Raw genomic sequence first — 25,697 nt, forward strand, 5'->3', positions numbered from 1 at the left:
CAAACAGAGACCCCATTCTTCATATTTTTACTTTTTCAAGTTTTCACACACCAAACTTTTTCACCAAGTAACTGAAATCACTGTTGGCTGCTTCTTACTCTATATCGAATCCATTTTGCTCCTACACTACTGGGTATTGTGTACACACGTAAACCAAGCACTGCTAAGAACTTCACAGTAAACTGTCATAAATTTCGAAGAATCTCCTATATCAATGTGGTGTAAAGAATGCTCAATTACCTCTGATTAGTTAATAAAAAGCTAAATAGCCAATGAATGGGCAGAGAAATTAGGAAGGCTGAACTACGATGGGGTCTCCAGGGAGGAGGTTGGGAGTGAGGAGGAATTGCTAAGGGAGTTCTTCGTGACTGCTACCGCAAAGCAAACCAAGGGGAGGCTAAATACAAGTACCTTGGGGACTTGGGGCATGTGGCTGGGAAGTAGCTAGATTGCACAGAGGGTCGGGTATCTGCTCAGTTATCGTGCTTAAAGCCTGTTGATTAAATCAATAGGTCTCCAACTCAATTACCTGGGAGCTAGCCAGGTTAGAAAAACTGCCAGTTTTACATTTCATCCTATAGATAACTTTTGTTTTTTTGGTTTTGTTTTGTTTTTTCAAGACAGGGTTTCTCTGTATAGCCCTGGCTGTCCTGGAACTCACTCTGTAGACCAGGCTGGCCTCGAACTCAGAAATCTGCCAGCATCTGCTTCCCAAGTGCTGGGATTACAGGTGTGCGCCACCACTGCACAGCTCCTATAGATAAGCATAATTTTCGAGAGTGCCCATTAGGATCTGGATATGATAGCACACATCTGAGTCTCGGCATTCAAGGGCTGAAGCAGGAAAACTGCCATCCAGAGACCAGCCTTTGCTACAGAGTGAAAACCCAGTCTGGAAAACAAAGGTGCCCATGGGGTGAGGTGGTACAAAGGTTACTCCCAACCGTAATGACCTCACTGAAGTGCATGAACAGTGAGGAAGTGCAAAGCCAACTCCTCCAAGAACTTTTATTAATGGAAAATAAAAACCAGGGCAGCAGCTTGCTGGGAATGTATGACACTGGCTACTTACTGACTGGGTTTCAGGCTCCTGGGTTGAGGCAGCTGTGCGAGTGTGTGGGTTGACTCAGTTGTCAGAACTGTGTGAAAGGTATTTCTTCCTGGGTGACTAGTTTCTTCTCTGGCTGGTACCATGCCTCAAGTCTTCTTCCAGCACGAGATTCCTGGGGAGATGCCAATGTACTGGAGCCACCATTGTAGCAGGCATCTGATAGCCCCAGGAGAACAAGCTGTCTATCCATCTCTCTCGGTCCTGCCAGGACAGTCACATGCACACAACTAAACAGGCTAAGCTGGCTTTGTGGAGCTCTGTGACGCTGGACATCTGAGAGTCAAAGAACATCTCCCAAAGGCTATCGTGTATGGTTGTGTTGGAGGCAGGGTTCCATGTGGTCCAGACCGGCTTCAAGCTCATGATAGATAGTCTAGAATGATTCTGAACTCAGGACCCACCAGTCTCTACCTCCCGGGTGCTGGATTAGAACCGTGCTCCATCAAACCTGGCTGACAACCATTTTAACTGAAACCACTGTGCTTATCTGTGGTGCCAGACATGGAAGCTAGGATCTGGCCCACAACAGATATGTGCTGTACTCCAAGCTGCAACTTCAGACGCACAGACAGTTTTTCCCTCATGATTAGGCCCTCATCCCACACATCTCTTACAAGCACTGTAATCTGTAATTTTCACTTAGGAGCACTAAATGCCCAGCAGCAAGACTAGCATCCGGTTTTCCTCGGAACAGCTGTGCTGAGCTTGGCTCCAACAACCAAACAGAAGCTGGTAAAATCTTTCCGTTAATTCCATGACTTAAAAGGAAACACCGAGAATCTGCTGAACAGCATATTTACAGATGAGTGGGTCCAGAAATTAGGTAGAAATGTAAACATTTATTGTTAAATTCATACATTATAAAAATATGTTCGGAATAAAAACAAGAAACAAACCCAATGTTTGCTTGCTATGGTTTGAATGTGCCCCCAGGAGTTCATGAGTTAGAATCTTGGTCCCTAGTATAGCCGTGTTGAGAGGGAGAGCCTCTGAGGTGTCAGGCTCTGCCTCACAAGTCTGTTCCGTCTCTTTGCATTACGCCATGTGGGATGCAGAAGGAAGATCCTCCCCAGATACCAAAGCCCAAACCTTTATCCTTTACACATTCTCCAGTGTGTGGTGTTCAGTTCTAGCAACAGCAAATAGGCTGAGGTCGCCTATGGCAGAAAGGTATACTTAGGTCATTACGCATCATATCTTTTTCGTGTGCTTGTTGTGAAAAATGTCCACCGTTGTTTCATGACACGGTCTCAGGTCTAAATCACAACATCCAAGAGAAAAACGACCCTATAAAGAAAAGAAGAAGAGTACTGTTAAAACGACTCACATGGAAGCCAAGCACGGTGCTCCATCTAGTGCGCCAGCCTCAGAGCCCAGGAGTCCATCAGAACAAGTAAGAAAACAGTGCTCACACACAGCCATAACGCCATACCAGAACCAGTGCTCACACACAGTCATAACACCATACCGGAACCAGTGTTCACACACAGCCTTAACTCCAATCCAGAAACAGTGCTCAGACACAGTCATAACGCCAATCCAGAAACAGTGCTCACACACAGTCATGATGCCATACTGGAACCAGTGCTCACATGGAATCACAAAGTCATAGCCTACCTGTGGTTTCTTGAAATAATCAAGGCCTCTTCCGATTTTAATCATCCATCCATTGTTGAACCTGTTGAAATTAGTGTACAGTATTATATTCAAGCCATTTGACCCTGACAGTTTTTAAAGTCAGAGTTGGTTTAAGAATCAATAAGATCTTCCCCTAAAGGAAGAAAAGCAAGAGTGGAATCAAACTGGGGTTAGTCCAGAGCTGTGTTAGGAAGAACAAAAGGAGCACTGAACCCCACCCGTTAACCTGGTTAGAGAAAGAATTTGACAGTAAAGGGAAAGTCCCTATTGGATTTCAGCTTGCCCAAGCTCTTCTCTGCTAACAAATTTGCAAAGTTCTTTCAGGAAGAGTGTGGTGACCTTTCAAAGGTGCCTATGAGGGCTATTCTGGTTTTCAACTTCTGGAACTAACTAAAGCTTAAATGGCTGTGCACACTTATAAGGGATTTTTCTTTAATTAAGCTATTTGATGTGCAGAGACCCACTTCTAATGATAGTCTTTTGAGGTGGGAATATTCACCTTTAATCTGGGCCACACCTTCTGCTGGCAGCCTATATAAAGGTCATGGAAGAAGGAAGCCTGCTTTATTTGCCTGCTTGCTCTCACCTTGCTAGCAAGTTCACTCCGTCACTAGCATTACAGCATACTTCTTCAGGATTCCAGTCTATACTGAAGACCAGCTGAGACTTCCAGTCTCATGGGCTGAACAACTAACTCTAGGTTCCTGAGTTCGGTTGGTGAACAGCCATTGTTGGACTAGCTGAACCACAGCCTGTAAGCCATTCCACCACAGCCCTCTTACACACACACACACACACACACACACACACACACACACACACAGTCCCTCTAGAGATCCCTGAGTACCACAGTGCCACCATGCAGAACAGAGATGGAGATTGGGATCCAAGGGCAGCCCAGATGCTGACCTCTGCTTCAACAACAGCAGCAATGCCATCCACTTTACATATTTAGCTTCTGATTTACTTTTTATTAGTCAGGATCTCTTTGCAGTATCATATGAAATCTACTACGCTAAAGGGAAGAAGGATCACTGAGAAGCCGTGTATACATTTCCCGATCGACAGCCCACTCCTAGAACATAGCACCAAAGCCACACTGGGTAAACAGTGATTTCAGTAGGAAAAGAAATATCTCCTATTGTAACAGTGGCTATGGTCTGCACAGAACTCAGAACTCCTTCCCACATGACAGAGAACCTGTAAATATCACTTGACTAAGAATTAACTCACTCTAAGAGGTAAGCCAAGATTTTTTTTGTCCAATGTACAGTTACTAAATTTGAGCTTGATTTGGATATTTAAATACGTGTATATAATTATATTACATTAGAATTTTTAAAGTATATATCTCAGCTATGAAAGAAGTAAAACATTACACACGAACCTAATTTCTCGGTCATGTATAGATGAAGAGTAGCTTATCTCCAGCACCACTCTGTGACTCCTGAGGGACTGCTTTATTTCCTCCAGGCCGCTACTTTGCTGTGTGTTCCCAGAATCCTATTGATAGCATGAAAACATAACTTACTGCCTCTATTATTAAGTCAAACTATCCATGAATTATAGAATAAATACTACAGAGAGATTAAAGGGGTAAGATTTATGTCAATTTCTATATTGCTGTCTGGAAGAAGCCACTGACGGATGGGTCATTCTTCTCTTTTTATATTGTTTTTTATACAATTAAACAATTGAGACTATCACACAACTCCCTCCTTTCTCTGCCTCCCTGTGGCCAGGAGCACAGGCATGCGGCACCACCCCGCTCAGCCTCTCAAATGTATCTTAGTAACGATGCTAAGTTGTGTGTGGGATAGCCTACTGCTTAGACTGACCCTGGAAAGTATAATTCTTCAGATGCACTTCTACTCAAGTCAAAATCAAGAAAGGCACAGCATCAGTCTAACCCCAGGCGCATGGAGTAAAGAGCAGAACAGTCACTGGAGCAGACTGCAGGGCCACTGAGACCACGCTGACAAACTCAAATTCACAGAGTTCAGCAAAATGGCCGACTACAAGGTCAACATTCTCAAATCAATAGCCTTTTTCTTAACACAGTCTATGCTTGGACAAGGTCACATGTGACTGACACAGTAAGTTAGGAAAGGATGAGGCATTTCAGATACCTACTTCATTCCTAGAGGTGAGAAGGTGAATGGTTCTTACTTTACACGGCTTCTTAATCAGCATCTCACAGAACCGAAGGAAGTTATAGAGCTGGAAAGCATAGGATGGATTAGAACTGGCTCCACCGTTTCCCGGCAGGAACTGATTCTACAATCATCAGCTGGCTGCATCAGAACCAGACTGCTGAGAAGGGAGAATCTGAACACCAGCAGGAAGAACTGGAGAAAGCCTGCAGTCCCATCATCAGTACCGAGCTGCACCAGAGCTGGTGGCAAGCCTGGAGGACCGCCTTGGGGCCTCCCTGGTGGGGGAGCTCCTCCACCTGGTGCTGCAGTGCCTCTGCCTGGTGGTGCCTTTTCAGGGCCCAGTGCTGAAGGTGGATCAAATCGACTCGAGTAAAGGTGGAACACTGTTCCAACAGGGAAAAACACAAAGGACCCAAATATAGCAAGCTACATGGAAGTTTTAAGTTTAAGCTGCTATGGTAAATTACTGGGCATTGTGCACACAGAGCAAAATAAAACACTGTACTTTATAAGCCCTGTATCCTGAAGGAAACACCAATGTCTAATAAAACTATTTAAAAGAACTGATTCTAGGATAACCTCACCCAGCCAGATAGTAAGATATCCACAGATGGCACCGTCCCTTATTTTAAGTGAGGTAGTATCAGCCCAGAACCCACACACCTCCTCCTGGGCCCTTTAAATGGCCCCTAGACTATGTATGGTGCCTAACACAATGTAAACACCAGGCGTTACCATTGTCTTGTCATGTTTGTATGTGTTCAGTACAGATGGGATTTTTACCTGTATTTCTGATCCTCCACTGAATCCATGGATAAAAAACCCATAAACACAAGCAGTTGACTGTATATTTAAAGATACATTTCATTATATATTAGTAAACTACATACCTGATGAGGTTGTCTAATATAAGGGTCTTCTACCCAAACTTCTGTAACTGTCTCATGCAGGTATTCTCTGAAGAGTGACTCGTAACTGAAACCAGTTGCATTCTCTTCTATTTTAATTTGCTTGTGATATTTTCCATCTGCAAAACACAAGCTATAGTAATGTGACCAGTGACCACTTTAAAAAGTTACATGTTTAATCTTTCATACAGGGGAAAGCAAGTGGGTCCCTAGGGATTGAACTTGGGTCTTTACATTTGTTGGCAGGTGGCTCTACCCACTGGACCACCTCACCAGAGCCTGGGAGAACTTTCTTTATACCCAGTTATGTTGCACACAGGGAGTAATCAGGATCAGTTACAATCTTTTACACTTATTTATTCAGAAGCTATCACATGCCTACTCTAGGTTACACGTTGCAAAATGTTTCATAAACATAGGCAAAGAAGACAAAATACTATCCCAAAGGAGATTCCTGACTTCACAGAAGCTAAGACAAGGGGGTCCATCCATTTTTAAATTAAAATTTTTTTCTTTAAAATGTTTCTCTTGAAATTAAAAAAATTATCTTATGCATATAAATGTCCTGCCTTCATGTATGCATTTGCAGCACATACATGCAGTACCCACAGAAGTCAGAACACAGCCTTAGATTCCCCAGAATCAGAGTTAAAAGTGGTTGTGAGCTGCTATGTGGGTGCCGGTAACTGAACATGGGATTCTTCTGCAAGAGCAGTCAGTGCCCTGCTGCACCATCTCTCCGGCCCACAAGAGGTTACTTGAAAAATACTTTCAAGAGAGGGATGACTGAGCCAGGCAGTGGTGGGGTACACCTCAGGAGGCAGAGACAAGTAAATCTCTGAGTTAGCCTGGTCTACAGAGTGAGTTCTAGGCTAGCCCAAGCTGCACAGAGAAACCATGTTTTGAAAATCCAAACCAAAAAAAAAAAAGAAAAAAAAAAAGACTGTGGTTTGAATTCAATTGGTCCAGGGAGTGGCACTATTAGGGGGTGTGGCCTTGTTGGAGGAAGTGTGTCACTGTGGTGGTGGTAGACTTTGGGACCTTCCTCCTAGCTGCCTGAGGATGCCAGCGTTTTCCTCCTTCCCTTTGGAACAAGATGTAGAACTCTCAGGCCCTCCTGCACCATGCCTGCCTGGATGCTGCCATGCTCCTACCCTGATGATAATGGACTGAACCTCTGAACCTGTAAGCCAGCCCCAATTAAATACTGTTCTTTATAGAGGTGCCTTGGTCATGGTGTCTGTTCACAGCAATGGAAACCCTAATACAAGGACTGACTGTACCAAGGTGTGGCTTAGACCCTGTCACAGTGGGCAGAACAGGACATAGTCAGTCATATCTGCTTTCCTTCCAGGCTGGCCACTCCATATCTCACACTCTCAGGGCTAAGGTGAGCCTTAAACATAAACAGCACCATGGAGATTAGAAGCAATCCTAGCACTGTAAGAGTGTTTCTTTAAGACTTTGTTTTGAAGACAGGGTCAAATGTAGCCCAGGCTGGCCACAAAATCCTTATGTAGCCAAGGGTGACCTTGAATTTCTAATCTTTTCCCCCCACCTCCCAAGTGCTGGGATCACAGGTATATACCACCACAGCCTGCTTGGACTTTTATTCATTTACTTACTTATCTGTTTGTTTGGTTGGTTTGGTGTTAAGGCTTTTTGCTTCCTTGCTTGTTTGACTGCTTGCTTTTGGTGCTGGGGATTGGATCCAACATTGCACATTCGGAGCGTGCTACAAAGTGTTTTAAGCAGACTTTTAGTGGCTCACACTATGCGGACTGAAGTTCTTAGGAGACTGTGTAAAATGAAATAAAGAAAAAACCAGCCCAGGACAGCAGAGTCTCATGTGTGTTTGTGTGTCTGCCAGCACCAAGTGAGCTTTGCTCAGCAACGATCAGAGTATCTCTGAATGAGCAAAAGCTAAGTGCAACGTCAGAAGGTGGCCACGCCCACTCACACTGCCGCTCAAGAGCTGTGAACTCATAATAGGTCCAGAGGAATACCTACCTCATCTCTAACTAGTCAGAATATAGAACTCTTTTTTTTTTAATCTTTTAAAAAGATTTATTTATTATTATTTCTAAGTACACTGTAGCTGTCCTCAGACACACCAGAAGAGGGCATCAGATCTCATTATGGATGGTTGTAAGCCACCATGTGGTTGCTGGGAATTGAACTCAGGACCTTCAGAAGAGCAGTCAGTGCTCTTAACCACTGAGCCATCTCTCTCTCTCGAAATGCTTTGATTCAGAAGAAGCCACTGGAGTTTCCTTAGCTATTCTACCAACTTTCATTTTTCACAAAAAGAAATATAGATCCAGGATCTACATTCCAAACTCTTCTGCAATATTCTTAAACTGAGGTCCACACATGCAGTTCACAGGGATCTATAAATACCTTTAAAATGGCCAAGTTTTCCTCAGATATTCAAAGGATGACTGAATCCCCAAGTCCCAAAATGAAAACCAGACAGTGTTAAAACAACTTCCATATGAGGGAAAAGGAAAAGGAAGCACAGAAGAAATCCACAGCTGAAGTAAAGTTGCCCAGACCACATCGAGCTCCAACAGGCAGGATCTTTGAACCCAGGGCCTCAAGCGGCACCCAAAACTCTAAGCCCCACCCCCAACTCTAAGCCCCAACCCAAGTCATGTTGCAAAACAGCCTTCTACCTTCTTTTTCTTGATCTAAGCATTTCTTTATGGTTTCTGCTCTATCCATGTAGCCGGAGATTTTCGTTCTGAGAACACACCTTTTACTGGACTCTTTGGTGCCTATGAATTGGAAAAAAGAACAGGGATTTTTCTCAAGTTTCAGAACAGCTTTTCTATTAGTTCAACAATATGTCAGGTTTTCCACAAATCCCCTACCCTTTACAATGCACTCAGATTCAGTGTACTGGAGGACATGAAACAGCTCAGGTTGGGGGCACGGCTTCAACACTGCTCACCCCTTCCTGATTATCCACACGTGTGGAGTCTAAACAGTTAAACCACCATTTTACCAATAACCAGCTTTTCTTCTAGGCCTCTGCATTATAGTTAATGATCATTCATTTTCCCAGCCACCAAAAAAAAATCCAACCCACACAAAACAGCAAGTTGTTTTTTATAATATATTATCAATAAAGCTTACCTTGCCCCAACCCCCTACCACATCTGGTTCCCTTCTTTCTTTGACATTATTCATAGTTTCCTAATTGGTTTTTAATTTCATTTTTAAACATCTCGTGATTTGTGTGGTGGTGGTAGTGGTGGTGTGTGTGTATGTGTGTGTGTATCAGGGATTGAACCCAGAGCCTAATGGATACTCATGGTAACATGATAAATGGATAACATGAGTTATCACTGTCTTAGTCAGGGTTTCTATTCCTGTACAAACATCATGACCAAGAAGCAAGTTGGGGAGGAAAGGGTTTATTCAGCTTACAGTTCCAAATTGCTGATTATCACCAAAGGAGGTCAGGACTGGAACTCAAGCAGGTCAGGAATCAGGAGCTGATGCAGAGGCCATGGAGAGATGTTTCTTCCTGGCTTGCTTCCCCTGGCTTGTTAAGCCTGCTCTCTTATAGAACCAAGAATACCAGCCCAGAGGTGGTACCACCCACAATGGGCCCTCCCCACTTGATCACTAATTGAGAAAATGCCCCACAGCTGGATCTCATGGAGGCACTTCCCCAACTGAAGCTCCTTTCTCTGTGATAACTCCAGCCTGTGTCAACTTGACACACAAAATCAGCCAGTACAATTGACCCCTTGACAACCTGACACACAAACACATTGCTATTAAGCCTCAACCTTTACTTTCTTATTCATCCCCAAGATCTAAATAACTTAAAAAGTCCCACAGTCTTTACATATTAAAAATTCAATCCCTTTAAAATGTCCAATATCTTTTAAAATTCAAAGTCTTTTAAAAATTCAAAGTCTCTTAACTGTGGGCTCCACTAAAATACCTTCTTCCTTCAAGAGGGAAGCATATCAGGGCACAGACACAGCCAAAAGCAAAACTCAAGATCCAATGGTTTAATGGGATCCAACTCACGATGTTCCCGGCTCCTCCAAAGGCTTGGGTCACTTCTCCAGCTCTGCTCAGCTTGTCTTCTAGGCTCCAGCTGCCTGTACTCCACTTCCACTGCTGTTCTTGGTGGTCATCTCATGGTATTGGCATCTCCAAAACACTGCTATCCTCCACTGTAATTAGGCTTCACCAATAGCCTCTCATAGGCTCTTTTCATGGTGACAAGCCTCTACTCCTATGCATGACCCCTTCAAGTCCTGGGCCATCATCAATTGCAACTGAGGCTGCACCTTCACTAATGGCCTTCAGTGGCCTCTCACTGTGCCAAGAGCCTCAGCTACTCTTCATGACCCCTTCATGCCTTCAAAACCAGTACCATCTGGGTGACTCTTATACAGTACCAAGTCCTGCTACAGCACGAGGTACAACCTTGGCTATCTCTGGAACACAGCCTCTGTGTTCTCAGAAAACACTTCCCAGAAGATTTCACCTCAGTGATGCTGGTTTCTTCTTAATCACTGCTAATTTCTTAGCTCCAGCTAACCAGCATCAATAGTCTACAATAGTAAGTAACACAACAGTTCACTTTAGTGGTTCTGGTATATTGTTAATCACAGCTGATTTTTCAGCCCCAGCTAACCAAAACCACAGAATCTTCACAATCAAAACAGCAACAACACTGATAAGAGTCTTAAATTTTCCCTCTGAAATTTCACAAGCCAGGCCTCCATCTTCCGCACTGTTCTCAACATTGTCTTCCAAGCTCCTACACAACATCCCACAGAGCTTTTAACATGGAATGGATCTTCTAGCCCAAAGTTCCAAAGTCCTTCCTAAAACATGGTCAAGTTGTCACAGGAATACCCCACTATGCTGGTACCAATTTGTCTTAGTCAGGGTTTCTTTTCTATTCCTGCACAAACATCATGACCAAGAAGCAAGTTGGGGAGGAAAGAGTTTATTCAGCTTACAGTTCCAAATTGCTGTTTATCACCAAAGGAGGTCAGGACTGGAACTCAAGCAGGTCAAGAAGCAGGAACTGATGCAGAGGCCATGGAGAGATGTTTCTTACTGGCTTGCTTCCCCTGGCTTGTTCAGCCTACTCTCTTATAGAGCCCAAGAAAACCAGCCCAGAGGTGGTACCACCCACAAGGGGCCCTCCTCACTTGATCACTAACTGAGAAAATGCCTCACAGCTGGATCTCATGGAGGCACTTCCCCAACTGAAGCTCCCTTCTCTGTGATAACTCCAGCCTGTGTCAAGTTTACACACAAAACCAGCCAGTACAACCAGGAAGCAAGATCTCCAGGCCTCTGAATTAATCCCGTGCTACATATGCAGGGTAAAACAAGCAGATAAGGTATACAGTGAACCCTTCTACAAACCTTAGCTGCAGAATGTCTGTTATTTTCATTTATCTGCTGTCCTCATGAGTAAAGTGAAATTATGCATTTGGGACAAAAATATCAGAAAAGCTAAATGCCCCTCTAGGTGGATTCACTCGTGTATGTTTTGTCACTGATTATAACAAGGGTTAGTTTAGATTTCTCAAGACATCAGTATTTATTCCTCTGTAGGAGTATCTTGTAACCCTCATGTAGCATCTGCTGATGTGTGGGTACTGGCCTTAACCTGTGGTGTGCAATCCAGAACTACAGTACTTCTTTCAACATGGCCTGATCCCTTTTGAATTCTCACTCTTTGTGAGATAGTTTGTTTTGTGAGATCGTTATTGTTTCAAGACAGGATAAGCCTGTGTATCCCAGACTGAAATGGAACTGCTTAGCCTGCGCTGGCCTCAAACTTGTGATCTTCCCTCTTTCAATTCCACCGTGCTGAGATCACAGGCTGTGCCAGAAGGCCTGGCACTCCCTTACTTTTGATGTGACATGTTTTAAACTCATCTTTGTATTTCTTGGTCTATCCTTGTGCGACCAATCATGAAAACCATGTCTTTTTATAGAAGAGTAGTTTTACAGAAGACAATCCTACCATGGCTTCTAGGTTCTCTCAGTCAACCAGCTAGATGCTCACATATATCTGCTAACATGCACACTTTATAAAGTATTTCTATCTGGCTGCATGTGCATTTTATGACATGAGTTATGTTGACAACTTTGACCCAGTAAAGTTCATTCCAGCCTTGCCCCTTTCCTTCCTTATAACCTACTTGACTACTTAGAAATATTTTCGTCACTTTAGTGTAGGGTACTCATAAGGAAGTTTCAGGATTCTTACCCCATACCTGTGCAAGAAAAAAAATTTACCAGCCAGCATACAATGCTTGCATGCTTGCTACTAAAGTTACCTTTTTGCCCTTTTCTCTGTTTTTTTTTTTTTTCCTCTCCCTTAAGACAGGATCTCATGTAGCCCATCGTGGTTTCAGATTAGACAAGTAACCAAGGATGACCTTGAACCTCTGATGTCCCAAGTGCTGAGATTATAGCATCCAACACCATGCATTTTTTTAAAATTATTTTATATATGTGAGTACATTGTAGCTGCCTTCAGACACACTAGAAGAGAGGATTGGACCCCATTACAGGTGGTTGTGAGCCACCATGTGGTTGCTGGGAATTGAACTCAGGACCTCTGGAAGAGCAATGAGTGCTCTTAACCACTGAGCAATTTCTCCAGCCCCATGCCCAGTTTTATATGGTCCCGAGAGTGAAACCCAAGGCTCTGTGCAGGCTATATAAAAATTCAGCCAACTGAGCTATATCCCCAGAGCTGCATCTCCTCCTCCTTACACTCTTCAGCTGAGGAGCTCAGAATGCTGTCAGTCATTCTTGATCCCCCCTTCCTTTCTTCCTCCTTCCTACTCCTTCCTCACTCACAACGCTTTAGATAATAATCATTCTCATTCAGTTGTGACTCCATCCTTTCTAAATTTCCTCTGAACAAATAAACATCTCTCGGATACGGTTTAAGTGCACCCCCTCCTTCAAAGGTTCATGAACAGGAGACTGAGTCCTGTGTGACAACATTAAGAAGCACAGAGCCTCTGAGTGGAGAGGGGTCACTGAGGGGCTGGCCCCTGCAAGGGATTGATGCAGTTCCCCTATATTGCCACTTATCCCCCACAAACAGCTGTTACACAAGCACCATACAGGGGCCAGCAAGATAGTATGGTAGGTGTGATTGTATATGCTTGGCCCAGAGAGTGGCACTATTTGGGGGTGTGGCCTTGTTGGAGTAGATATGTCACTGCGGGTGTCAGCTTTAATACTCTCATCCTAGCTGCCTGCAAGTCAGTTTTCCACAAGCAGCCTTCAGATGATGTAGAACTCTCAGCTCCTCCTGCACCATGCCTGCCTGGATGCTGCCATGCTCCCACCTTGATAATAATGGACTGAACCTCCGAACCTGTGAGCCAGCCCCAATTAAATGTTGTCCTTTATGAGAGTTGCCTTGGTCATGGTGTCTGTTCACAGCAATAAAACCCTGAGACAGGAGGTTAAAGTGCTTGCCATTAACTCTGAAATCCTGAATTCCATTCCCGGGACATAAATGGCAACGAGAAATGACTCTGCCGAATTGTCCTCCCACCTCCAGATACACACATTGTGGCATTTCATCACTAATCACAGATCTTACCCGGGGCATTTCTCAGTCAAGGTTCCGACTTTCAGATAACTCTAGCTTGGGTCAAGTTGACATAAAACCAGCCGCCAATTCCTGCAGAGGAAAGAACCAGCTAACGCTGACCACACTGATATTGGGTAAGTGTGTTGGATGGTTTAATGTCAACTTGACACAAGCTAAAGTCATCTGAGAGGAGGGAACCTCAATTAAAGAAAATGCTTTGCTGGGGATTACGGCACATGTCTTTTAATCTCAGCACTTAGGAGACAGATCTCTGAGTTCGAGATTACCCTGGTCTACAGAGAGAGTTTGGGCAGTTAGGACTATACAAAGAAACCCTGGGGGGTGGGGGGGTGTTCTCCATAGGTTTGGCCTCTGACAAGTTTGTAGGACATTTTCATTATTACTGATTGATAGAGAAGGGCCCATCCATTGTGTGTGATGCCATCCTTAGGCAGGTGGTCCTGGGTTCTATAAGAAAGCAGGCTGAGCAAGCCAGTGAGCAGCGCCCTCCACGGCTGTTGCATCAGCTCCTGCCTCCAGCTTTCTTCCCTGCTTGAGTTCCTGTCCTGGCTTGCTTCAGTGATGGGCTATGTAGTGGCTATTCCTGGTTGACAACTTGACTATATCTGGAATGAACTACAGTCTAGAATTGGAAGGCTCACCTATGATCCTAATTTGGAGGCTCAGAGATATAAGTTTCGGACCTGGATCTTGGCATGAAGATCTTGAAGCATAGTGGCTAAGACAAGGGGATCTCCGAGTTCAAGATCATTTGGGATTAAAGGCATGGATGCACACGCCTTTAATCTGGGCCACACCCTCTGTTGGAGACCCACATGCCAATAATCTGGGCCACACCCCCTGTTGGAGACCTACAGCCTTTAATCTGGGCTACACCCTTTGCTGGAGATATATAAGGACCTTGGAAGAAGGAAGATTCTCTCTCACTCTTGCTTGCCTGCTTGCCTCGTGGGACTGAGAAACTGCTAGATCCTTGGACTTCCATCCACAGCTGCTGCTGACCATTGTAGGGGAGTTGGACTATAGACTGTAAGTCATTGACAAATTCCCTAACTATATAGAGACTGCCCATACGTTCTGTGACTCTAGAGAACCCAAACTAATACAGGCTATGATGTGGAAGTGTGAGCCAAGTACCTCCCCTCCCCCATCCCCTAACCCCCACCCAGCTTACTTTTGGTCATGGTGTTTCGTCATTGCAATAGCAACCCTAACTAGGACAGTAAGCCTATAAAAAAAAAAAAAAAAAAAAAAAAAAAAAAAAAAAGAATAAATTTTAAGTGGAAGTATTCTCTGTGGATAGATAAAGCTGCTCCCAGAAACATACTTACCAAAAAAAATTAAATTGAATTAGAAATAAATAAATAAATCCCAGTGCTAGGAGTGGGTTACCTGTGAGGTCCCCCAAAACAATACAGGGTTGCCCCTGCTTTTGGATGTCCACAAAAACTCATTCATAAGACCCTATTGCTGAAGACACCACATGCCTTGGTCAGAGAGAGAACAAGCTGGAACTGGGTTGAAAGCTTCCTCCTTGTCGGATAGTTCCACAGTGCTGGAAGATACAACACAGGCTGCTGGGGGACAATTGCCTCACTCGGCCACACACTGTTAAAACCAGCCAGTTAGGCAAGATGAGCCCATTGGCGCAATCATGGTAAATGTGGTACCCAACTGCTTTCTGACTGGATGTGAAGTCTGCTTGACAGGAGGGAATCACATCTGGTATTGGTACCTAACTAAAAATCAGGACTGCAGCGGTCCTAGGGAGGATGCTACTGCTATAGTTTTATTAAATCAACATGATGTATCTGTCAAACTGCCCTCTACCTCATTATGTTTAGGCCCATAGAGCAGTGCTGTTGTCCGCATGGTCAGAGAAGTATTGGGTAGTGACTGCAGAGACTGACGCACACAGAATAAATGACTGTAGAATGTAAAGTCTAAATTAAGCATCTATAACATTCTTCGAAGGCCCAAGGTACATCCCAGAAGAAAGGGCAGAAGGAATAAGAGCACATGTTCCTGTAAACAAACTTCCACCTTAGAGAAACTCAGTGGATCAGAGTTGGGGTGACGGCAGGAAGTAGAGATAGGAGAAAAACCATATCACAAAATGACAACAACGAAGAATAAAATTCATTCAAACGCAAGACCTATCGAGTTTATATTTGGTTATGCTTCTTAAGTTCCAGAATAGCGACCTATGGTCCTTCGTGATGACATCAGTCTATTGCAAAGGCTCCCACCTCCGTTGTTCTGCAGGATATCAGAATATGCCTCCTGAATTTGACTATTTCCTGGTAGTTAAGTTTCGTTTTCCTAAGTTTCGCTCAGTCCCAGACAGAGAGGAAACCGAAACTCGCTCACCTTTCAGAACCTGCAAGAGCATGTCAATCCCCTCCTGGTAACACACCAGAGCCTGCTGGTACCGGGACTCTGCATCCAGCTCCACTGCCCGCTTTAGCACCGCCACCGCGGCGGTGCTGTCGGAATCTTGTCCCAGGCAGGACTTAGCCATCATTGAGAAAACTCTGAGGCTCCGCCAGCAAATTCTAAGAGCTGGCTCATTGCGCTTCCAGGAAGCGCACACGTGACACCGGTGCGCCTGCGCAGTCTTCTATGGCGCCGGGACCGGAAAACCTCTCCCGGAACCAAAGAACCGTAGTCATCGTAATGGCAACGGCGAGGTTTGAGTATTGCACTGGGTCCGCCTACCTCTGTTCCACTCCTTCCGGCTACGGGGACATTCGGAGTGGACACGGTGGTCGCTGGTGAGTGCGGCCGCGGGAGCTAGAGACGTTGTGTGTTTCCACAAGGAGTCTGTCTGCACTTGCGGACTGAGTTCCTTTCTGTTCCGAGTTGAAGACTGAGTTCCGAAGACCCGCTTCTTGAGCGTCTGGAAGCAGCCGGGTTGTCACTTTATTCGTCTCACTGGTGTAGATCTAGGTTCGAGCCATCCGAGCGTCAGTGAAATTTATTTATTTTTTAAAAGTCTTAATTTTAAGTTATTGCGACTTAGAATGCTGAGTTGTTGTAATTGCTTTTTATTAAAGACAGCGATTTTTGCAGGCTGCTTACTACCTTTACGCCCTGGGAATTCGAGGGCGAGAGACATTTGTTGATTTTAGAGAACTCGGTTGATGGCACGGGAAATTCTGTGTTCTACATTTTCAGGAATGTCCACTTCTCGTTGTAGATATATACCTCTTCTCTTTAGAAAGAGAAATATAAGAACCACTTACAAGCTGGTGTTGTAGTTTGGGGGTAAAGAGATGTTTACGTGCATACTCATTGTAAAATGCAAACCAAAACAAAACCCTCCAACAAAACGTTTGGGGTGAGGGAGAAGAAAAATGGTTTTGGCAACCTTAAGTTTTTCTGTCTATACATATATATCAACATATTAGGAAGTAGAAATATGTCTCATGTGATAAATGGTATTTTTCAGTTTGTTTTTATGTATAGGAGTGTTTTGCCTCTCATATTTACGTCATGTGCGTGCAGTGTTCACAGAGGCTAGAAGATTGTCAGATGCCCTGGAACTAGAGTTAAACATTTGTAAGATTCCAGGTGGTCCCTGGGAATTAAATGTGGGACCTCTGCAAGAGCAGCCAGTGCTCTTAACTGCTGAGCCATCTCTCCAGCCCCATTTTTCTGGTATTTGCAACAGTACAGAGGAAAGTTGTTGCACAGTAGATGGCAGTATAATTGCTTCAAGGCCCAAAAGTTGCACTCCTAATAAGAATAATGCCTACTTTATTGAAATGTACATTTTTGAAACGAGTTGCAGCTCAGAGCACTTACATTCTGTGTGCAAGGCTCTAGGTTCAATTCTCAGTACCTACCTTCCCCCACCAAACAAACCAAAACAAAAAGCAGTTTTGATGATCTCATCTGCTTATATCTGAAAGTTACACTTCAGCAGAGAACCTTGAGTGCACAAGCTGCCTTGAGAGACACTTCTATGACTTGAAGAGATCCAAAACAAAATATAAAGTCCTTGTATTCTGGCACTGCCCTGTATTTAGAGTGGAGACAGCCACTGCATGGTAATCTAGCAGATTACAGTAGAACACAAGTATTCAAAGTAAAGCAAGGCACTGAAGTGCTAGTAATAGTGTGCGTGGAAACGTTAAAGCTGTTGGTGGAGGTAGTCCTCATTCAGGACTGAATCAGTGGGATCCAGGTAGACCTTGTTGGCAAGGTAACATTTGAACCAAAAATTGAAAAAGCCACATCAGGGTCATTTCAGCCAGTAGTAGGGGAGAAGACATTCAGCACGGCCGGTTTTAGGCCAGCTGCTCCGTAAGGAAGCAGGAAAGTAGTAGGAGATGTGGGGGAATATGGGGTGGAGGAGGTTGGCAGCGATATGCAGTGGCTTGGTATGTGAGGGTTAACGACTTTGATTTCCATCTTGGATAAATGGAGAGACACCGGAGACGAAACTGGGTGTTGAACCCAGGAAGTCATGCATGTCAGGTCTGAAACATGTTCCTAGTTCCAGCTCTAATTTTTTTAACATCTTTTTCCCCCGTTTTTCTTTAATTTTTTAAATTTTTTAAATTTATTTTCTATATTCTTTGTTTACATTCTAGAAGCCTTCTCCTTTCCCAGTCCCCCCCCCCCTCATATGTCCCATAAGTCCTCTTCTCTCCATCCATTCTCCTGTCTTTCCCCCTCCCTTTTCTCTGTCCTGGTACTCCCCTACAATGCTGGATCAAGCCTTTCCAAGATTAGGGCCCTCTTCTTCCTTCTTCATGGGAATCATTTGATATGCTAATTGTATCTTCAGTATTCAAAGCTTCAGGGCTAATTAATATCCACTTATCAATGATTGCATTCCATGTGTATTCTTTTGTGATTGCGTTACCTCGCTTAGGATGATATTTTCCAGTTCCATCCATTTGCCTAAAAAATTCATGAATTCATTGTTTTTAATTGCTGAATAGTACTCCATTGTGTATATATACCACATTTTCTGTATCCATTCTTCCATTGAGGGATATCTGGGTTCTTTCCAGCTTCTGACTATTATAAATAAGGCTGCTACAAACATAGTGGAGCATGTGTTCTTATTGCATGCTGGGGAATCCTCTGGGTATATGCCCAGGAGAGGTATATACCTCCGGAAGTGTCATGCCCATTTTTCTTAGGAACCTCCATACTGATTTCTGTAATTTTTTTTTTTTTTTTTTTTAATGAATGAACTCAAGCTTTAACCAATTTTAGATTTCAAGAGAAATGGTGACGTTTAGTATACGGTCCTGTACCTTCCCTGCTCAGTTCCCCCTTTAACGTCAAACATTAGTGTAGGGTGCTCATTGCAGCTGCTGAACCAAATTGGTACATTATTAACTTCATTTGCTTTTTAAGACAGAGTTCTTTAGCTTTGCGTGGTGTCAGTCTGTCCTATTATATTCCAGGATCCAACTCAGACACCAATGTGGTGTATACTGTGCATAATGATTGTAGCTCTTGGGTTCTTGGCCAGTTTTTCAGGTGTCTAGTTGCGATGACCTTGGCAGTTTTGAGAAGTGAGATATTTGAAAATGGACTAATGAAGTGTTTCCCCACAGTCTCTTAGTTAGGGTTACTATTGTTACGATGAAACACCATGACCAAAAGAAAAGAAAAGAAAAAGCAAGTTGGAGAGGAAAGGGTTTATTTATAAGGCTTACACTTCCACATCATAATCTATTATTACGATGGAGTCATGACAGGAACTCAAGCAGGGCTTATGACAAGGTGACATAAAGTTAACTTTCACACAATGACCTTCAATCAGGGGTGGTTTTCTCTCAAGTGGAATAAATGGCTTTGTGGTAGAAATTGTCTCATTCCATGTCCTGGTATCAGGTGTAGGTACTAGTGATGTTTTGTTTTGTGATAGGTTCCCACTACATAGCCCTGACTGGAATGTTGTCCACTTTGATCATCATTGCTGCTACACTTCCCTGATCTCCTGGTGGAGGTAGTGTTACATGTCAGTTTGTTTTCCTCAACAGTGACCCCGTTTTTCTGTACAGCACTCCTGGGGGTTGGGGGGCAGTGCTCCAGGTCATGCACTTATGTATCTTAGGTGCGGACTGATCCATACTTGTTTTGGTTCCAATTATAAACTGATACTTTGTTGTGTATTTGTTTAAATCACTGTGTCCCTTTAATAGGCTCCCTTGGGTTTGCATTTCTGAGTAGCTACTTCTGGTTCTTCAGGTCACAGCAAACTGTCAGCTGTCTCTTGAAGGAGCTAATGGCTCCGTTGAAGAGAGTGCTATTACAATCACTCTCACACACTATGCATAGCAGTGTACGTGCATATGTGTTCATATGTCTGTGGAGGCCGGAGATGTCTTCCTTAGGCATTCTGTATCTTACTTTTGAGATGGGTCCCACAACCTAGTGCTTTCTAATTTGGGTAGGCTGGCTGGGCAGGATGCTCCAGGAAGTTGCATACCTCTGCTCTGTACCTGGTCTTTTCTACTTTGTGGGTTCTTCTTTTTTCCATCCTTTATCCTCTCCCCAACTCTAGATAGGAGAGAAACAAGGATAGAAGGGAGAGAGGAATTAGGGAAAACCCTGAATCTAATTTCTTTCCTTTTGTTTCTTCATCGGCCATGGCTGCAAACAAAGCACAACCAAAACCCCATCTTTTGGGGCTCTGGCATTTATATGCCCTCTGAAAAGTTCCCAGAATTCCAAACATCTCATAATTGCAGACATTATCTGCAGCTGGCAAAACCACACTTCTGCTAGAGCATGAGGCAAATCATGGTCAGCTGTTGCAGACAGTCCAAAGCAGCCCCACATCCCTACACCTGTGGTTACAAGTAAAGCACATTCTTATAATATTTGTGTTTTTAAAGAGACCAAAATTCCAAAATTGTCACTATAATACTCCTCTCTAGCTTTGGGGCTATAGACACAGGCCACCAAACCTAGCTTTTCCATAGGTACTAGCTATTTGAACTCAAGTCTTCATGCTTGCACAAAAGTGCATTAGTAACAACCTTATTTTCAGCCCACACTCTCATCTTTTTTTGCCACAGAAAAATGTTAATGATGTAGGGAAAATGCAGTGGACTGCTAGCTTGGAGAACTGGGTTGGAGTACTTGTACCTCCCCCTGACCCCCGCGCCCCCATTTTGCTTGTTTAAGGCCTTGATGTGCAAGCCAAGATGGCCTGGAGCTCTTTCTGCCCTAGGCTTCCCAAGTGTAGGGTCAGAGTCATGTGTCACCAACACCCATCTGTACATTTTCTCTTAATGGCTAGATTCCTTGGGAAAGTGATTGCTTTCTGGAAGTCATTTCTCTCATATGTAAAATAAGAGGGCACTTGGTTCTGATTTTAAGAGGTAGAATTTCTTCAGTGCTGTGATTTCTCTGACAAAAAAAAAAGATCAAATATTCTTTTTACTTGTTTTATACTCTTTTATTCTTTATACAAGCTTTGAGTATAGAAAACCCCATTTCCAAGTTTTGTGGGATGAACGCAGACACTAAGCTCACTAGGTGAAAATAGGATTGTTTAATATATAATGACTACCCGTGGTTTTCAAGGGGGATACAAGGGGGAAGTCTGACCAGCGATGTGTTTCCGACTTCTCAGCCTCTGAAGAGAAGAATGACCACACCTATGGCTGGGGTTCTGCGCTCGGTGTTTCAGAGGCCTCCAGGCAGACTACAGGTAAGCTTGAATGTTCTGTGCCTGCCTCCACTTCCCAAGGGCCCAGTGTGTGCAGTGCTGGGGACTGAGCTCAGCTTTATGTGAGCTAGGCCAGCACTGTGCCAGGGAGCCACATCCTCAGCCGAAGAGGGTTTTTTTTCCTCTCTTTATTACAAAACACAAAAGCAATCGTTTTAAAAGCTCCTTCTGGTGTAAATTAGTTGGCTTAGGTCTGCTGCGTGTGTGATGTGAGAGAGCGCAGAGCCTGTGAGCACTGGGCTCGGTGTAGCTGAGCTGCCCTGGCCCTCGTGCACTTCTGCTCTATGTGCTCTTTGCCTCACGATTCCCAGCCCAAAGTACCTCTTCCTCTAGGAGCCAATAAAAAGGCCACTGCTGATTGCCCTTGGTCTGTTTTAATGTTACAGTTTTAGGGGAAACCCTTCAAGTATAAAAAGAATACATTTTCAATCACAGTCAGATAAATGTAGAAAGAGTAGAAGATAAGCAATCTCCTGAAGAAAAGAAATGTGTTAGCATCTTCTCCTTGTGTTTAGAGAGTACATTGGGAGACCAGACTGCGTACAGACCCAGAGATACGCTGGGTCTCAGTACAGAACACCTCCTGGCTGTGGGGATGGAAATGTCAGCTACTTCCATCTGGCTCATGGCTTCAGTAAGGTCTCCTTTTTGGTACTTTAGAAACAGACCCTCGGGGAGGATGTGTGTGTCTCACTTAGTGTTGTAAGCAAAGGAAGCAGGATTAGAACCTAGGATTTCTGGTTTATGCAGGACCAAGTTTCCATTCTCTTGCCCTGTCTAGACTTACCCTCTAGTTGTTGAGTCAGCTCTGTAGTTCAGGGAAGGCTGGAAGAGAAAGACTGCAGTAAATCCTGTGTCCAACTGCAGGAGCAATGGAGGATTGGGCAGTAAAGCCAAGTGGTGAGAGCTGGGCCTGGTGGTGCTGTTAGGATAGGGACACTCACTGTGCTTGTGTGGTGCTGGTTTGAGACAGTGTCTTCCCCTGTAGGTCTGCCCCAGACTTGAAGGAAGTTACCAACCCCAGACTGGAAGTCTAATGCGTGTGGTTTTGCTTTGTTGTTCATTAGTGCTTTAATGAGATGTGTCCATTCAGTGAGGTAGCCAAGTTTAACAGTAGCCATTGTAGACTATGCTAGATCAGACACTTGTCCCCTAAAGGCTGGCAGATACAGACTCTCACACTACACAGAGTTCTAAATAACAAATGTTTTCTGCTTCAGACTGTGAAGAAAGGTGCAGAATCTCTCATTGGTACAGAATGGATTCGTCACAAATTTACCAGATCAAGAATTCCAGATAAAGTAAGGCCTGATTCTTTTTAAAAAATATTTTTAGATACCAGTTTTATAAACTTATAAATTATTTGCAAGTTTATTACATTGTGTGTTGCATTGTATCTGTGTGCGCACTTGTGTGTGCACTTCTCCTGGTTTGTGTGTGGAAGCCTACAAGGCAGTTCTGTAGTCAGTCCTCTCCCACTGTCCGTGGGACTGCTGAGGAGTGGAGCTCAAGTCGTCAGACGTCAGGCACGGCAGCAAACATTCTATGCTGGGGCCAGCTCCCAGCCTGCTAGTGCGAGTTTTTCTTAACTTGCACGTACATATAGATTAGATATAGTGCAGACTTGGAAGTGCACATAGATAGGTATAGTGTACACTTGGAAGCACTGTAGGATGCTGACCTCTGCTCCTGGCCCCGACGGGTTTTCTAGGAATGGGCTCCTATTACTTCCTGTCCTGTGTATTCTCCCTGTGGTTCTCCCTTTACACACTGTGGTTTAATCGGTTTAATCACAGTCGTGCTGAGAAGACGGTGAGTCGTGAGTCAAGGCTGTACCTGTGTGACTCCATTTTTACTTCCTGCCACCATTTAGCTTTGTCAAGCTGCTGGAGAGGGCATTTTGTTGGACAGGAATGTTTTTGTACAGGTTTCCTCCCCTGCTATATTTTTGCTTATTTTATTTTCAGATACTTAAATTTCTATTTCATATGTGTAAGTGCTTTGGCTGCCTGTATGTGTGTATCATGTGAGTGCCTGGTGCCATGGAGGTCAGAAGACAGTAGATCCTGGGAACTAGAGTGTGGATGGCGTGAGCACCATGCGGGGCTGGGAACTGAGCCCAGGTCCTCCACAACGGCAGCGATTGTCATAGCTGCTGAGCCATCGCTCCAGTATCACCTCACGTGATAGAATGTAAAGGGCAGAACTTACCACTCAACCTCAATTTCAGCTTGGCTGCATTTTTCAGCTCTGGGGAGATTGTTTATAGTAACTGCACTGGTTGAGGGTCCTGTTCTAAAAACCTGAAGCTAAAGTATGTCATTCTCAGACTCTGAGCTGTTCAGGCTGAGATTGAAGATGACAGAAAGATTACAGGTGGGATCATCATAAACTTTTTGTACACTTTTGTGCATCTTTTTTTTGTTTTTTTGGTTTTTTGTTTTTGGGAATTTTTTTCGTTTTGAGACAGGGTTTCTCTATATAGCCCTGGCTGTCCTGGAACTCACTCTATAGACCAGGCTGACCTCGAACTCAGAAATCTGCCTGCCTCTGCCTCCCAGAGTGCTGGGATTACAGGCGTGCGCCACCACCGCCCAGCACTTTTGTCCATTTTTAAGGCATAGGCAATATAAAACTATAAATTGGGAGAGTTACCAGTCATAATTCTCCCTTCCTAGGTGTTTCAGCCTAAACCTGAAGATCATGAAAAGTATGGTGGGGACCCCCAGAACCCTCATAAACTACATATTGTTACAAGAATAAGAAGTACAAAGAGGCGTCCATACTGGGAAAAAGATACGATCAAGATGCTCGGACTACAGAAGGTATGTGGCGATCCTGCTCGCCACCTCAGTCTCATCCGCTGCAGGCTCATACTTTAAACCCCACACTGTGTGCATCTGTTCTCTCTTACGTTTAAATGTGTCACTTAGTGTGACCTATTAAGTTAGTATCCTGCGGATGGCCCTTCAATGTGCTTTTTTCTGGAAATGGCCCCACTGCCTTTTAAACTGACCTGCGATGCTGCTCCTCTTGTTCCTAGGCTCACAGCCCTCAGATTCACAAGAACATCCCGTCCGTGAATGCAAAGCTCAAAGTGGTTAAACACTTGATCCGCATCCAGCCCCTGAAGCTGCCACAGGGACTTCCCACAGAAGAGACCATGTCCAGCACGTGCCTCAAGAGCACTGGGGAGTTGGTCGTGCAGTGGCATCTGAAGCCTGTGGAGCAGGAAGCCAAGTCCTGAGGCCATATGGCTTCAGCTTGCAGATGCACTTACTGAGCAAACTGTTCTCATTAAAGTGTGTTGACCCAGTCATCTCCGCTGATGGAGTCCTGGTGTTATCACTTGGTTCAGTTCTTCCCTCTGTCCCCTAGGAGTTACTAAGGAGTGGGCAAGAATGGAATTGTTTGAACATCTACCATTCAGCCCCTAATGCTGTCGGTCGGTATTCATTGTCTCCTTGTAGAGACTGTTGTCTTCTTTAACTGTTCTCATTGAATTCTATAGTTGTGAGAGACTATGCAGTAGTCGGTCCTGTGTTGCTCTAATAAAGTACACAAGGCTTGGGTAGCTAATTGGGCAAGGAGGTTTATCTTGGTTCTAAGCTCTGAGGAGTCCTCCTGAGGCCCTCCTGTAGGATCTCCTGTCATGTGTAACACACCCACAGTACAACTACTCAGGGTCACAGGTAACACACCCACAGTACAACTGCTCAGGGTCACACAGTTTTTATGTCAGTGGTGAAAGAGGTCACAGGCAAAATAGGAAGCAAGAACCAAGTGGATACCTTATGAGTTCAAGGCCAAGACTATGAAGTGAGCTCCTTTCTCAAACAATAACCAAGAGACCAGTTCTTGTCTCCTATAATGGTTTCTCTGCTGCAAAGAAAGGCATCTTTGATGTCGAGTGAGAGCTACACTTCACGGTGGTAGGGATACGTGTGGGAATGCAGTTAGAAGTTACAGAGCTCTAGTAGTGTGGTCGCAGAAGGTTCTCTGTGTTCCATGACCTCACTAGCATCAGTAGTTGGTTAGATTTCTAGGCATGGTTCCCTCCAGTGAGGTGATCAGCACCAGGCAAAACACCCACAGTACAACTCCTGCTCATGATGTCACAGGTAACACACCCACAGTACAACTGCTCAGGGTCACAGGCAGTACACCTGCAGTACAGCTCCTGCTCATGAGGGTCACAGAACCGCTTGGGTATGGGGGCAGAAAGATAGTAAGAACTGGAAGACAAGAAGACTGCTGTGAGATTTGGTCTCAGAAGTGCTAGGGAAGTTACACCCACAATACCTCCACATTATATGGCTGTCTAAACAATACCTGAGCAATAACACCAGTAAACAGGCTAACACGGAGAAAATCCCATGGGCAGGGCCGGTGTCCCACTCCTTCAGAACTGCAGTACTAACGGCTGCAGAGGTAGAGAGTAATTCTCCCCCAAATGGGATCCCCTTGTTGGTTACCCAATACAGAGTGCTCAGCCCTAAAAATCATAAATCATAAACAAAGCACACCAAACAGACTGTACATAAAC

General features: G+C 44.3%; 2 protein-coding genes across 11 annotated transcripts; one reads left to right on the plus strand and one right to left on the minus strand.

Annotated features, from left to right (window-relative positions):
* Positions 1-1,930: 1,930 nt before the first annotated feature.
* Mitd1 (microtubule interacting and trafficking domain containing 1) lies at positions 1,931-16,059 on the minus strand. 6 transcript variants are annotated; one of them, XM_052193047.1, is made up of 9 exons: positions 15,817-15,908; positions 14,621-14,674; positions 8,489-8,590; positions 7,439-7,548; positions 5,796-5,932; positions 4,883-4,969; positions 4,137-4,252; positions 2,729-2,789; positions 1,931-2,398 (listed from the first exon to the last, which is right to left on the minus strand). In XM_052193047.1, exons 3-9 carry the CDS (start codon positions 8,509-8,511, stop codon positions 2,303-2,305), a joined length of 630 nt encoding a protein of 209 aa, XP_052049007.1. In that variant the 5' UTR covers positions 8,512-8,590; positions 14,621-14,674; positions 15,817-15,908; the 3' UTR covers positions 1,931-2,302. The 6 variants fall into 6 exon arrangements, with proteins under 6 accessions (XP_052049007.1, XP_052049006.1, XP_052049008.1 ...); XM_052193046.1 differs by lacking the exon at positions 14,621-14,674 and having other exon boundaries at positions 15,817-15,914; XM_052193048.1 differs by lacking the exon at positions 7,439-7,548.
* On the plus strand, positions 14,390-24,470 carry Mrpl30 (mitochondrial ribosomal protein L30). 5 transcript variants are annotated; one of them, XM_052193053.1, is made up of 6 exons: positions 14,390-14,475; positions 19,340-19,420; positions 21,056-21,133; positions 22,372-22,452; positions 23,830-23,976; positions 24,195-24,470. In XM_052193053.1, the coding sequence occupies exons 3-6, from the start codon at positions 21,071-21,073 to the stop codon at positions 24,396-24,398; spliced, it is 495 nt and encodes a 164-aa protein (XP_052049013.1). In that variant the 5' UTR covers positions 14,390-14,475; positions 19,340-19,420; positions 21,056-21,070; the 3' UTR covers positions 24,399-24,470. The 5 variants fall into 5 exon arrangements, with proteins under 5 accessions (XP_052049013.1, XP_052049014.1, XP_052049010.1 ...); XM_052193050.1 differs by lacking the exon at positions 14,390-14,475 and adding an exon at positions 16,107-16,220; XM_052193051.1 differs by lacking the exon at positions 14,390-14,475 and adding an exon at positions 16,229-16,412.
* The last annotated feature ends 1,227 nt before the right edge of the window (positions 24,471-25,697 follow it).

This window comes from Apodemus sylvaticus, chromosome 9 (assembly GCF_947179515.1).
Source record: "Apodemus sylvaticus chromosome 9, mApoSyl1.1, whole genome shotgun sequence".
In the NCBI taxonomy this organism is placed as follows: Eukaryota; Metazoa; Chordata; class Mammalia; order Rodentia; family Muridae; genus Apodemus; species Apodemus sylvaticus.